General features: G+C 38.7%; 1 protein-coding gene across 1 annotated transcript in view; it reads right to left on the bottom strand.

The window, feature by feature from the left end:
* Positions 1 to 5489: 5489 nt before the first annotated feature.
* The window catches only part of LOC126195354 (CDC42 small effector protein homolog), a 162328-nt gene continuing 155180 nt past the window's right edge, over positions 5490 to 12637 (bottom strand). Inside the window, exons 3-4 of the mRNA XM_049933936.1 lie at positions 8163 to 8345; positions 5490 to 6692 (exon numbers count right to left, since the gene is read on the bottom strand). Of these exons, the coding sequence (XP_049789893.1) occupies positions 6684 to 6692; positions 8163 to 8345 (192 nt within the window). The 3' untranslated portion in view covers positions 5490 to 6683. The remainder of the gene's footprint in view (positions 6693 to 8162; positions 8346 to 12637) is intronic.

Raw genomic sequence — 12637 nt, 5'->3', positions numbered from 1 at the left:
GAACTCAACTGATGTGTATAGGGTTCATGTCCCATCCAAACCATATATTTTATATGCACTGTATTGTTTGTTGGTGTGTTCCAAGCATAACAAAAATACAGCAAACATATGCCGAACATGATAACACACTGCTCCACAGATGGGCATATGACAGTAATTTATTCCCAGGATGTCTTGGCACATGCAGGCCATTAGAGAGCATCCTGGCACTCTTCCAGTACGATGGTTTCAATGCACATGAAGCAGCAGCCAGATGCAGTGTTGAACCTCACTGTGCCCAGAAATGGATCAAGTGGTGGCGTGAGATGGTAGAAACTGGCTGTTTTAGAGTGTCAGGTTATGAAAGGTGTCGATGCCTCAGGGAGACAAGGTGTTAGCTGGCAACTATATGGAATGTCCATTTTTAAATGTCTTCCAACTCAAGAATGACAAAAATTTCCTTGGATGCTCACAAACTGTTCGCAAACTCTTACAGGGTGCTGGCCTTAGAGTCTCTGCTAATAATGAGCCCCTCTCTGCTGATCTTGGTCATTAATCAGCTCAGGGAATGAAGGTCGGTAGTGGTCTACAGGCCACAGGGAGCACATTATAATCCACAGTACATGGCGCAACATTCGCTCATTAGCCATGTGACAGTTTCTTGCTGGGGATGGATGTCATTGAACATGGCACAAGTGTATCAAATTCATGGTCGCCTCACCACAGATCAGTATGTACACATAATGGAATGTGTTATGGTGCAAGTTTGAAATTGTGCTATCCCAGTGGAGGGATCCAGTTTCAGCAGTTCAGTTCAGTTCACATGAGTCAAATCATTCAGGAATGGTGTTCACAACAGGCTGGCACTGAATCAACTGGCCAGTTTGAACGCCAGACCAGAATCCCACTGAAATTTTTGGGCCAAAATGAAGCTTCATATGGCTTACACTTGCCACCACCAGCCCCATGTACACCTGACTGACTGTGGGACATAGTGTTGGAGACATGGGACGGTTTTAAAGACAGTGAGATGTATTTCTGGAGACTTAATGCCTCTGTGGCTCATTGGGCTGCTTTTGGCAGCTGGCCAAATACCATTTGAACTCTCATTTACTCCACTGTTTACATATTGTATGTCAAACTCCTGTTGTATTGCAAAGTCATTGTGTCTGAGTATATGCCTAGATACCAGTTGTTCAGAGGCTGGTTTAGCATTTTCCATAACACATTCTCAATCTGGCCATGCCAAGTAACCTCGAAATCAAACATGAGGTTACTACTTCACCTGGATTATTCTCCCACTAGGTTTCTATTTTCTGGGGATAATTCATTTTAGATGGTGCCATAAATTCCACACAAGACATTGCCTGTTATTCATGAAATGGTGTGATAAACACAAGAAGTGGACACAGTTTTCTATTGCTTTCTGTCGAGAGCATATCACAAATGTGACATGATGTCCATCAAGTATTAGCACAACAGCATCACCACTAGACAGCTTCACAAGTTCACAAAATTATCGAACCACTTAATAAAAACATGAATGAATCCAGATACTAGCTTGGCAAGGTAAAGTTATCCTCACATGAGATAGCACGCTCTAATATGCAACAATGTCGAATATTAAGATACCCATAGTATAACATGTAAGGACTAAGCCGCCTTGGACTAAAAACCTAGTCTCAGTTACATTGTGTTTGAAGGACAGTTCACTGTAGCGAATGACAGAATTTTGTTAAGGATACAATCATAAGAATATTATAGCAATAGCCACACAATTTCAGATATTACAGCCCTGCACACCAAAGCACTCAAAAAACTTTAAATGCAGCACTTACAAAGCAAGGATCCACAACAATGTCCACCTTCATAATTGTCTTATTGTCACTGCTTTAAGAACTAAGTTCTGATACTTCCAGGTGCAGCTGAGCATACACTTTAGTCAGAATCTAGCTATCTCACATCTGCAGACACTCCCACAATTGACACCTTTTCTCTATGTTCAAAATTATTTTTCAGTAATGCTATTAATATTTGGATAAATTAAAAACTACATCAAATCAGAACATAAGTAGTAATCACCTCAAATTCTAACTCCACTAAGAGAAAGCATAGTGCACTGCATCAGGTGTCTGTAGCCCCAAATAAAAGGGCAAAAAAAAATCACTTTTGAGCTTGGCACTCAAAATTTCAATTTGTAGGCTGATAAAAGAAAATACTACTTTCATCCGTGCCAAGGAATTGAATAATTATTCAAATAGTTATTCTTTCTCACTTTTGAAACCAGAGATTCATAAAAGATAAAATTTTGCTACAAGTCTTATCTACATTCACTCCTCAAAATAATAATATTCTAATAATTCTAACAATAAAATAATAATTCTAATAATAAAATATCTATAAAAGCAACATCCTTCAAATAACCTGGATGAATCTTTTGTAAATTTTTCTGTGTTTTCTGATACCATTTTTGCCAGCCTGTACTACAATAGTTCTCTTAAAGACTACAAACAGTGCACAACAGTGTTGCACTAATCAAGGCAAGACAAGCTAGCATAGAAAGGCTGTTGGCATCTACCATGACAAACACAAAAAATATTGGCCAGCTGATGCAACCAACCTCCAATTCAACATGTGCAACCAGGCACTTTAACTGTGAGCTACTTGCACAACGACACTACCACCACCTTTGGATTGAATCTAGCACACTGCTGGTTGAACTTTTACTATTTTGCCATCACTGTTGACATCCTATACTTCCATGTCTAATGAGTATTAATTTCCAATGTTGTGTATATTATATCTTGTTGGTTTGATAATGTGCTCCCACTATAACTCAACATGGGCATTAATGGGGTCAAAGTGTTGAAAATTTATAATGTGCCTGTACATGCAAAAATGGGCAATATAGGACTTAGTCATTTTGAGTGTGAACAGTTTTTTTTTCCCTTAAGTGTACATTTGATCAGTCAGCTGTGAGCAGACACTGCTAAGTAATGGATATGTGGCCATAGTATGTCAACATTGTCGTTATACAAATTGCAAAGTAGCAACATCCATAGATAAAGTGTTCAACACATTCTCCAGAATGTTTCCCCTGCTTCAAAAGGGTGTGCAGAGTCCGTGCCACACACCTTGACATCTGAACAAAAATGGCGTGTTGACACTTGCCATGACTTCATTGAAATGCAAAACACTGACAATTCTTTAATGAAAAAATAAATAAATAAAAATAAAAGATTCATCACAGGTGACAAGACACTTGTCGACAAGAAACTACCCTCAAAATAACAGTGCAGAAATTCACTTTAAGGGTCAACACCTTGATAACATAACCTACATTCAAGCCAAGATGATGAGCGACTTGAACAACATCCTAAGGAAGGACTTTTCCAATACATTCACGGAGTTGTATGACTGTTCTGTGCATTGTGTTTAGTGGGGGGAAGACTAAGTAAACACATGAAACATTAAAACCACCGTTTTAAATTTTAGTTTATTTTTTACAAACCCATTCTGGAAACTTTTTGGATTGACAGGGTACATTATGGACACTCTGTGGAGGTTACAACTCCAGAAATAATTGATAAATGAATGAATGGGTACTCAATATTCTGCATAAACATTTGGACATGAGAAAGGTATCCGCAAGACGGGTTCCGCGATCGCTCACGCTTGACAAAAATGGAATTGTGTTAAGTGTTGCAAGGATGGTCTGCAGCTGTTCAGGAAGAATCTACAGGACTTTAAGCGTCGTTTCGTCACTGTGGATGAAACACGGATACATTACTATACTCCTGAGACCAAACAACAATCTAAACAATGGGTTACCGAGGGAGAATCTGCACCACAAAAAGGCTAAGACCATTCCTTCTGCCGGAAAGGTTATGGCAACTGTATTTCGGGAGTCGCAAAGGATAATCCCCATCGACTATCTGGAGAAGGGTAAAACTATTACAGGTGAATATTATTCATCATTATTGGACCGTTTGAAAACAGAGCTGCAAGAAAAACACCAGCGATTGGACTGCAAAAAAGTCCTTTTCCATCACAACAATGCACCAGCACTCACCTCAGCAGTTGTGGTCGGAAAATTAATGGAAATTGGATTCCAGCTCTTTCACATCCTCCCTATTCTCCATACTTAGCTCCCTTGGGCTACTATTTGTTCCCCAATTTGAAGAAATGCCTGGGGGGACAAAGAATTTATTCAAACGAGAAGGTGATTGCAGCAACTAAAAGCTATCTTGCAAACTTGGACAATTCCTATTATTCGGAAGGGATCAACAAATTAGAACAGCGTTGGACGAAGTTCGTAAGTCTGAAAGGAGACTACGTCAATAAATAAAAAAGGTTTACCACAAACACATAAGTAGTTTTTATTTTTGCATGGACTTTTCAAATGCCCCTCTTGGATAACTGCTTCAAAGGGGAGTAATAAAGTGCAAGACCATGACCAAATAGAGCTACGTGCATAATGGGTCACAAGAGGGATCTTGAGCTGCCTATTGTAATTGCAAGGAATGTTCAGTATTGATTTGTTTCAAATTACTCATTGTGTAACAGTAAGAAAAACTATGCAATGAAAACTGAAGAGATTTCTCACGAATATTAAAAAATGAATGGCCAGAATTTTCTTTACTGTTAGTGAACCTACACACTTACAAATTTAATAGGGTCCAATGTGGAATATATTTTCTTAGTAGGTACAATCAGCATTATTTTAGAAACTGAACTAAATATTGAGCATACCTGATTCCAACACTGTTTTGTTAGGACATTTTCAGGTATCAGTTTAAATTCTAGTACTGGATCTTCAGATACTTTGATCTGGTAACTAACATAAGTAACAAATTCGGCTCTAGGTGGACAGTTTCTTTCAGAATACAATATGCCATGACTAGTTGAGCTTGAAGTCTATTATAAAGGTACCCTCTAAATCCCAAATGGCTTCCCAACAGTTTTCCTCTAACAATATTCCTTTTGCCTTCTTTCACACATTTTGATTTCATGGAATCAAGTCTATGCTTAAGTACACCAAATGTGGTATTTGAAATTTACTTTGAGTTTTCTTGGTATGGGATCAGTACTACCCTCCTTAATACACTGAATAAAGTTCAGTGTACTTATGTCCCCTTCCACGTGATATGTCTACCGCTTAAACAGCCACAATGATATTCTCTCTTACAAGACAAGGAACTGCATTGGACATTCCTTCAGAAAAAGCTTCAGACAGAACTCATTTAACCACTGTAGTAGTAAATGATCTTGAGAGCAGTTGTACAATTCTCTAGAACCTCCTTAAACAGTATCTTGGCCACTGTCCACATCTGTAAACGCTTATTTCCCACCACACAATATTCATGTTTATTCAGTTTTCTGGAACATGTCAGAGTAAGATTGTTACAAGAGTGAGGCATATCAACAATCCTCTCTCTCATATGTGACACTGATGCTGCAAAGGAAATCTATGTTGCTTGGTACAGAGGGGTAGAAAATGGAAAAGAAAATGTACTTTATTTGAGAGTTTATTTTCACTTATAATTCGCAGCTGAGACTCAGGCTAACATTAGTGATTCCAACTTTGTGTATGTTCTCTATTATTCAAAAACAACAACTAGTGTTTGAAAGAACAGAAAAACAGGTGTGTAACACACTTTCTGAGTGTCCACATTTCAACTACAAATTAAAACAAGTAATATCACAATATAATTACATTCATATTCCAGAAATGATATACAAGTCACAGAGGTAATTATTTTCACAACACAAATCTTAAGCCAACTGTATAATTAATAAATATTTTACATACAGTAATCATTTCTGTTTTGCTCTATGTGTGTACATCATGTACATCTAAAAGTGCATGTAACTGTCACAATGAGGCTCCTGTGTACTACATATCTGTTATGTGCCTATCAGACAAGTTTAACAATTGTGGGGAAACATTTTGTGGTCATGGGAAGCTACACTAAACATTAGTATCACATTCAATAGCTACTATTATTCAATATGAATATTCAAAAGACTGTCTCTCTGACACACATACAAGTGATACTAAAATATTTTATGAAGTGCCCATAGCTCAGAACGTGTAAGGTGAAGGTACAGTATAAAGGTAGGAACTGATGGAAGGCATTATATTCATCAGAATCTTATTCTGTGCAGGAAGCACAGCTGTAACTTGAGAAGGCACCAATGAGGTGATTCATTAGAAAATGAGTAGAAATATTTACCTTCAATTGTCAGGAAGAACATCAGTCGGAAGAATATAAAATATTTGGTACAATTTCCTTCAAGTTTAAATTAAAACATAATGCATGAATCAGTCTTCTGAAGTTTGTGAGCTACATTATAATTACAGATGATTGTATGGTTGCAGGTATTCTTTATAAGGTAGAGCTACACTTTCAAGTAATTTATCCACCCCATCAACTTTTTGCCACTCATAATCTCATTACATAAATCTGACAAAAGTCTTATATACACAGTGGTTAACACAGTCCAGTCTATCATTTTCATCCACAGCACCTTTGTCTACAAATATTTACAGCCTTCACTAGCCCCAGTGCAGCTGACTTCTTTATCTTCAACAGGCAGTAACACTGAATTAGCAACTGCTACTGTTGTGTCTGCATCAAGGAGGGCCAGTACCCACAGCTGAAGTCTCATTCCCATGGTGATCACTATCCACTCCACCAGCTTTAACAAGCCTGCAACAGACAAAATGAAAGAGTTATAAGAGATTGTAGAGTTTTTATATTGCTATTCAGAGAGTTGCATCATAATGCAATTAGGTTACAAAGCTCAGCTCTAATTTTGGACAAAAACATATTGAACAGTAGTTCTAAAATAAACAGAACTGAGAAAAGCCATCCACTCACATGGCTGACACATACTGTGGACCCTGCATGAGGGGGAGAGGGGCAGAATAGTGTACTAACAAGTAATTTGAAACTTATTGGAACTGTGTGTGTACATTTCAATAATTTACAGGAGAATTATAATTTCCTAATACAGTATATTGGCTATTAAGCCACATAAAAATTGAAGCAGCAGGAAAATTTGAGACTGTTCCCAAGTTCTTTATGTCAGAATTTTATTAAATTTAGGTAGGAGCTGGTCAAGACCTTTGAAGGAATCACATGAGTATTCACTTTTAAGGGTTTAGGGAAAATATACAGAAACTAGCTCAACGCAACTAAGTAAGCACAAAATTGCTTCCTTCCAAATCATATTCCTAATTTTGCTAAGTCAGAAACAGTCATCTTCTCCAACTTGTCTTCCATCTTACTGTAAGAATAATATGAGATTAATTTATTTTCAAATAGCTTTACACACTGCTTCATCATCCCCAATTTAACATTTTCAGTGATTAGAGACAGCATTTTCAGAAGAGCATTATGACAACTTTTCCCCTCAAAGAAGACAAAATTAACTATCAGACCTGGTTATATTCAAGATACCTGTTAACATTTAATATCCCTGTATTACCTACAAGTACCACAAATCTTTCACATAATTGTTTTCGTCTGCTTTCAACACACTCTGCTCTTCTTCCATTCATCTTAAACGATGTGATTTTTTTACAGTTAACATACAGACTCGTTTATTTTACAAAGCTCTCAGTTTTGATGAGAATTTACACAGCCATTTCATCATTTGTTGGTATGTTAGCTTAGATGTATCTTGCTGTCAACAAAAGCTATCCATAACATTAACTGTGAAGATCCAAAAGAACGACACAATAATATTAATATGTCCTTTAGTTATCTAACAGCTGAAGTTTATTTCACTTTGTACACAATTTGAACACAAACTTCTGTCAATAATATGCTACATTAAACAGCAATTTATCATTACTCTTGGGGAATCACTCGAGATTAATGAAGATCTTTAGAAGTGAGTATTTAACACTAAGAAAAATATTACTACTTTAAACAAGAGAAAATGAACAATTTGTTACCAAGAGCAAGAAATAAAAATGGAAGGGTTAAGTAGCTGAGAACTCTGGTCTCATGTAAATTGGTTTGATTTTCTCTGGATTTTTACAGTTGAAAAATTACTGATGGCAACAAACCATAGGTAAAAATGAAAAACTTTTGTTTATATTAACTACCTCTTCATAGGAAATGAGCCAGTGAACTTAATAACTATACTCCCTGTGTAAATAAGGCACCTACCTTTACCGCAAATGCTGTTTCATAGCCACCTTTGGATTGCATCTGGTTCTGTATTGCCTGTAAATGGGAGTTTGCAATGTCTGCATCTCCTGAACCAATGTGGCATGTGTGCTGGAAGTTTGTAGGTTCTCCAATCATGGACCTGTCAATTCTTTGTCTTGTCCTCCGTTGTTGCCTCTTCCGCTGCAAGGAAAGGAAACTTAAGTTTATAATTTCTGCACAGCACTCTCTGACGATCTACAGCTGATGTCTATGTAGCAGGTATATTACTTTGCTTGTAACACAAGCAATGCTGTTACTTTGCTCACTGACTATGGACTACCATCCAAGTTACATCTGTCTAACATATATGCTCCTCAGGCAAGAATATGGGGGAAAAACTGGACACGTGTGAGCTGGACTCTCACCCTTAATCACGTATATACTTTGGAGTAAGAGAGACCACTCTATCTCCTGAACTACAAAGTATACTCATGTTAAAAAAAACCACCAGAACACTTTGAACAACTAGTGATAGGAAATTCACATTCATGGAACAAGTACATTAAGACATTCTACAGAAACTAATAGCATTTCAGTCGTTGCAGTTTTGAAGTGTCCTGCCTAGTAGGCACTGATAACTTGTTCCATGCATGATAACATAAGGTGTGAATAGTGTCCTGTCATAAAGCCAACCATGTGGCATTCTGAAGTTCATTTGTGATGCTTGGCATTGGGTCACAGCACAGCACCCATCACTTCACCATATCCCATACATTTTCAATTAGAGACAAGTCTGGTGGGCCAGGACTAAAGGCTGACATCCTATGATAGCAAAAATGCAGCAACATGTGGTAGTGGATTGTATTGCTGAAAAATGGAATCTCGGGTGTTGTGCAGAAGGCGTATGGCTACAGGTCACACGGCCCTGGACAGGCACCAACTACAATTTGTGGTTGTACCCGATAGCACCCCACACCAAAAGGCCTCGAGTTGGTATTGTATGTCTTGTGCGAATGCAGTCACTCTGAGGCCATTCCCCCTGTCTGTGGCAAACCAAAATGCGGCCATCATTTTTGAACAAACAGAACATGGATTTGTCCGAAAACCATATCTAATGCCATTCCTGTCCCCAATGACTTTGTTCCATACACCATTGCCATCTAGCATGTTTCTGTACATTTGTCAAAGGCAAGCAAAGAAGTGGGCAATGTGCACTTAACTAATGCCACAAACAGCGATGGACTGTCACCCCCAATTTTCTCAGTCTACAGCCTTCTGTGAACCATTCTGCACACACCTGTTGCACTGCTGAAACACTATGTCCCACACTAACAGTAATTTCCCAGATGGATGCATCACATTCTCTCATGGCAATAAAGCACTCTCTTTCAAAATCACTGATTTGATGATACTGTTCACACACATGTCCATGAGGCATCCTGCATGTCTGCTAAAGTCGCACTGATCTGTTACCTATGGTTTATAGTAGTAACGAGAGCCACAGGCTCATTTTACTAGTAGGTGGAGTTGCACCACTATATCTATGTTCACTTTGAACCCGTAGGCCAACATGGTTCAAATGCTAATCATTTATGCAGAATATATTAATTCACATATCCTGTAAATACGAACATCCTGTCTAGTTGTTCAACATGTTCTATTTATTCTGAACTTACATTCTACTGAAACTTTCCCAGAAAATTAATGGAGGGGAGAAAAAAACACTTTTTTGGATGATAGTATGTGATAGCCAGGAAGCATTTCCAATATCATTTAGATTAAAAGACTATTCAGAAAATATGAATTTGAGATGTATTCAATATTTCTATGAAACTTAGTAGATGTAAATACTAATACTTAGAAATTCATAATTAGTGCAAAAGATGTGAAGTAATTAATGCAGCCATAAAAATGACTATAGTGAATTCACTTTTTTGTAAAAAGAGTACGCAGTGCCTTGAATATCTGCTTCCATACAGCTTGCTTAGGATATTTATTACAAATTTTTTGAACATTGTTAATGAAGCAATGGAAACAAGTAGGTTGAATCTATTCATGGGTAAAGGAGGGGAGGGTGAGATGTCAAAAACAATGTGGGAGTTTATTACGGCATATGAAAATTATGGCACAAATGAATTGGTTTTTGCAAAGATTTATCTAAATACAGAAGACTTTTGAACTGTCCCAATGCATACCAATACATCATTACACAATTCTGGATTTACCATTATTTGAAAGCCGTTTTTAAGGAATTCATATTTTGACACTACAATGAGATTACAAAAGTCATGGGATGGCAGTAAGCCCATAAACAGACGGCAGTAGTATTGTGCACATAAGGTATGCAAGATCAGTGCATTGGCAGAGCTATCATTTGCACTCAAGTGACTTATGTGGAAAGGTTTCTGAAGTGCTGATGGCCATATGAATGGGAATTAACAGACCTTGAACGCAGAATGGTAGTTGGAGCTAGATGCACGGACCATCCTATTTTGGCAATCGTTAGGGAATTCAATATTTTGAGATTCACTGTGTCACGAGTAACAAATCTCAGGCATTACCTCTTACCACAGACAACTCAGTTGCTGACAGCCTTCACGTAACGACCAAAAGCAGCGGTGTTTGCGTAGTAGAGTTATCAGTGCTAATGGACAAAGACCACCACATGAAGTAACAACAAATATAAACATGGGATGTATGATGAATGTAGCCATTAGGGCAATGTGTTGAAATTTGGCATTAACGGGCTATGGCAGTAGACTGCCGATGTCCAGTGCCTTTGCTAACAGCATGACATCACCTACAGCACCCCTCGTTGACTTGTGACCCATCTCGGATGGAGCCTAGGGAACTGGAAAATGGTGACCTGGTCAGATGAGTTCCAATTTCAGCTGGTACGAACTTGTGGTAGGGTTTGAGAGTGGCACAGACCCACAAAGCCACAGAGCAAGGCACTGTGCAAGCTGGTGATGTCTTCCTAATGGCATGGGCTATGTTTAGATGGAACAGGCTAGGTCTTCTCATCCAGCTGAACTGATCACTGACAATCAGGTTATGTTCAGCTACATTGAGACTGTTTACAGCCATTCATTCATAGACTTGATGTCCTCAAACAACAATTGAATTTTTATGGATGACATTGCGTCATGTCACTGGGCCACAATTGCTCGCAGCTGGTATTTGAAGACCAATCTGAACAATTTGAGTAAATAATTGGCTCCCCAGATTGCTCAACATGAATCCCATCTAATATTTATAGGACATAATTGAGAGATCAGTTCGTGCACAAACTCCTGTACCAGCATTCATTTTGCAATTATGGACAGCTATGGACGCAGTATGGCTCAGTATTTCTACAGGGGACTTTCAATGACTTGCCGTGTGCATGACAAGCCCAGTTGCGGTACTAAGCCAAGCAGATGGAGATTTGACATGGTATTAGGAGGTATCCCAGAACTCCTGTTACCTCAGTGTAAAACTTAACAAAAAAGTGACTGCCATAAGAAGAGACCACTGGACTGTCTGGATAGCTGGGTGGATGGAACAGTAATTTGTAGCTCAATTCAAACATTGACTATAGCAATGGTAAAAATGTGACATGGTACATCTCCATCACAGGTCATTTAAAAGATGCACTGAATTGTGCATTCAGAAAAATGAGCACTTGTTTTAACACTTCATTTAAGTGAACATTCTGCCACCAGAAACCATTGCAGCAAGATTCTGGCCTTGTGAAACATTCAGTTATCCAATTGGAATATGCTATACCCCTCTGGTAGACATAAACCTTCAAGAGATGCAGATGGTCCACAATAATGTTCATGTAGCACAAAGCAGTCTTTGTGCCTTCAGTTTCAACCACAGGTCCCGTCAATGCCCAACTGAATTTCCCCCACAGCACAATATGCTCCTATCGGCCTGTATCTGAGGTGTAGTCCATGTTTTGAGTAGCCATTCACCTGGAGGACTATGTATCCAGGCACAACTATTGACCTGGTGTAACAAGACAGGCTATTTAGCCCTCAAGGTGACACGTTTCAAATTTTTGATTGGTTGGTTGGTTGGTTTGGGGAAGGAGACCAGACAGCGTGGTCATCGGTCTCATCAGATTAGGGAAGGATTGGGAAGTAAGTCGGCCGTGCCCTTTCAGAGAAACCATCCCGGCATTTGCCTGGAGTGATTTAGGGAAATCACGGAAAACCTAAATCAGGATGGCCGGACGCGGGATTGAACCGTCGTCCTCCCAAATGCGAGTCCAGTGTCTCAAATTTTTGACCATCCAATGGCAGTGCCCACTGCAATCATAATTGGGAGTGGGGGGGGGGGGGTGATGCAGCAATAGAATCATTCAGCAGCCAGCTTCAAATGCCAGTTCTCTAAGTACAGATCCCAAACACTAGAGCACTACTCAAGAATACGTCACACCGGCATCCTATATGCCATCTCCGTTACAGGTGAACCACTCTTTCCTAAAATTCTCCCAATAAACCAAA

The sequence above is a fragment of the Schistocerca nitens genome, chromosome 1, assembly GCF_023898315.1.
Source record: "Schistocerca nitens isolate TAMUIC-IGC-003100 chromosome 1, iqSchNite1.1, whole genome shotgun sequence".
Taxonomy (NCBI): domain Eukaryota; kingdom Metazoa; phylum Arthropoda; class Insecta; order Orthoptera; family Acrididae; genus Schistocerca; species Schistocerca nitens.
The sequence above is the reverse complement of the archived record's forward strand: the minus strand, read 5'-3'. Positions and strand labels throughout refer to the sequence as shown.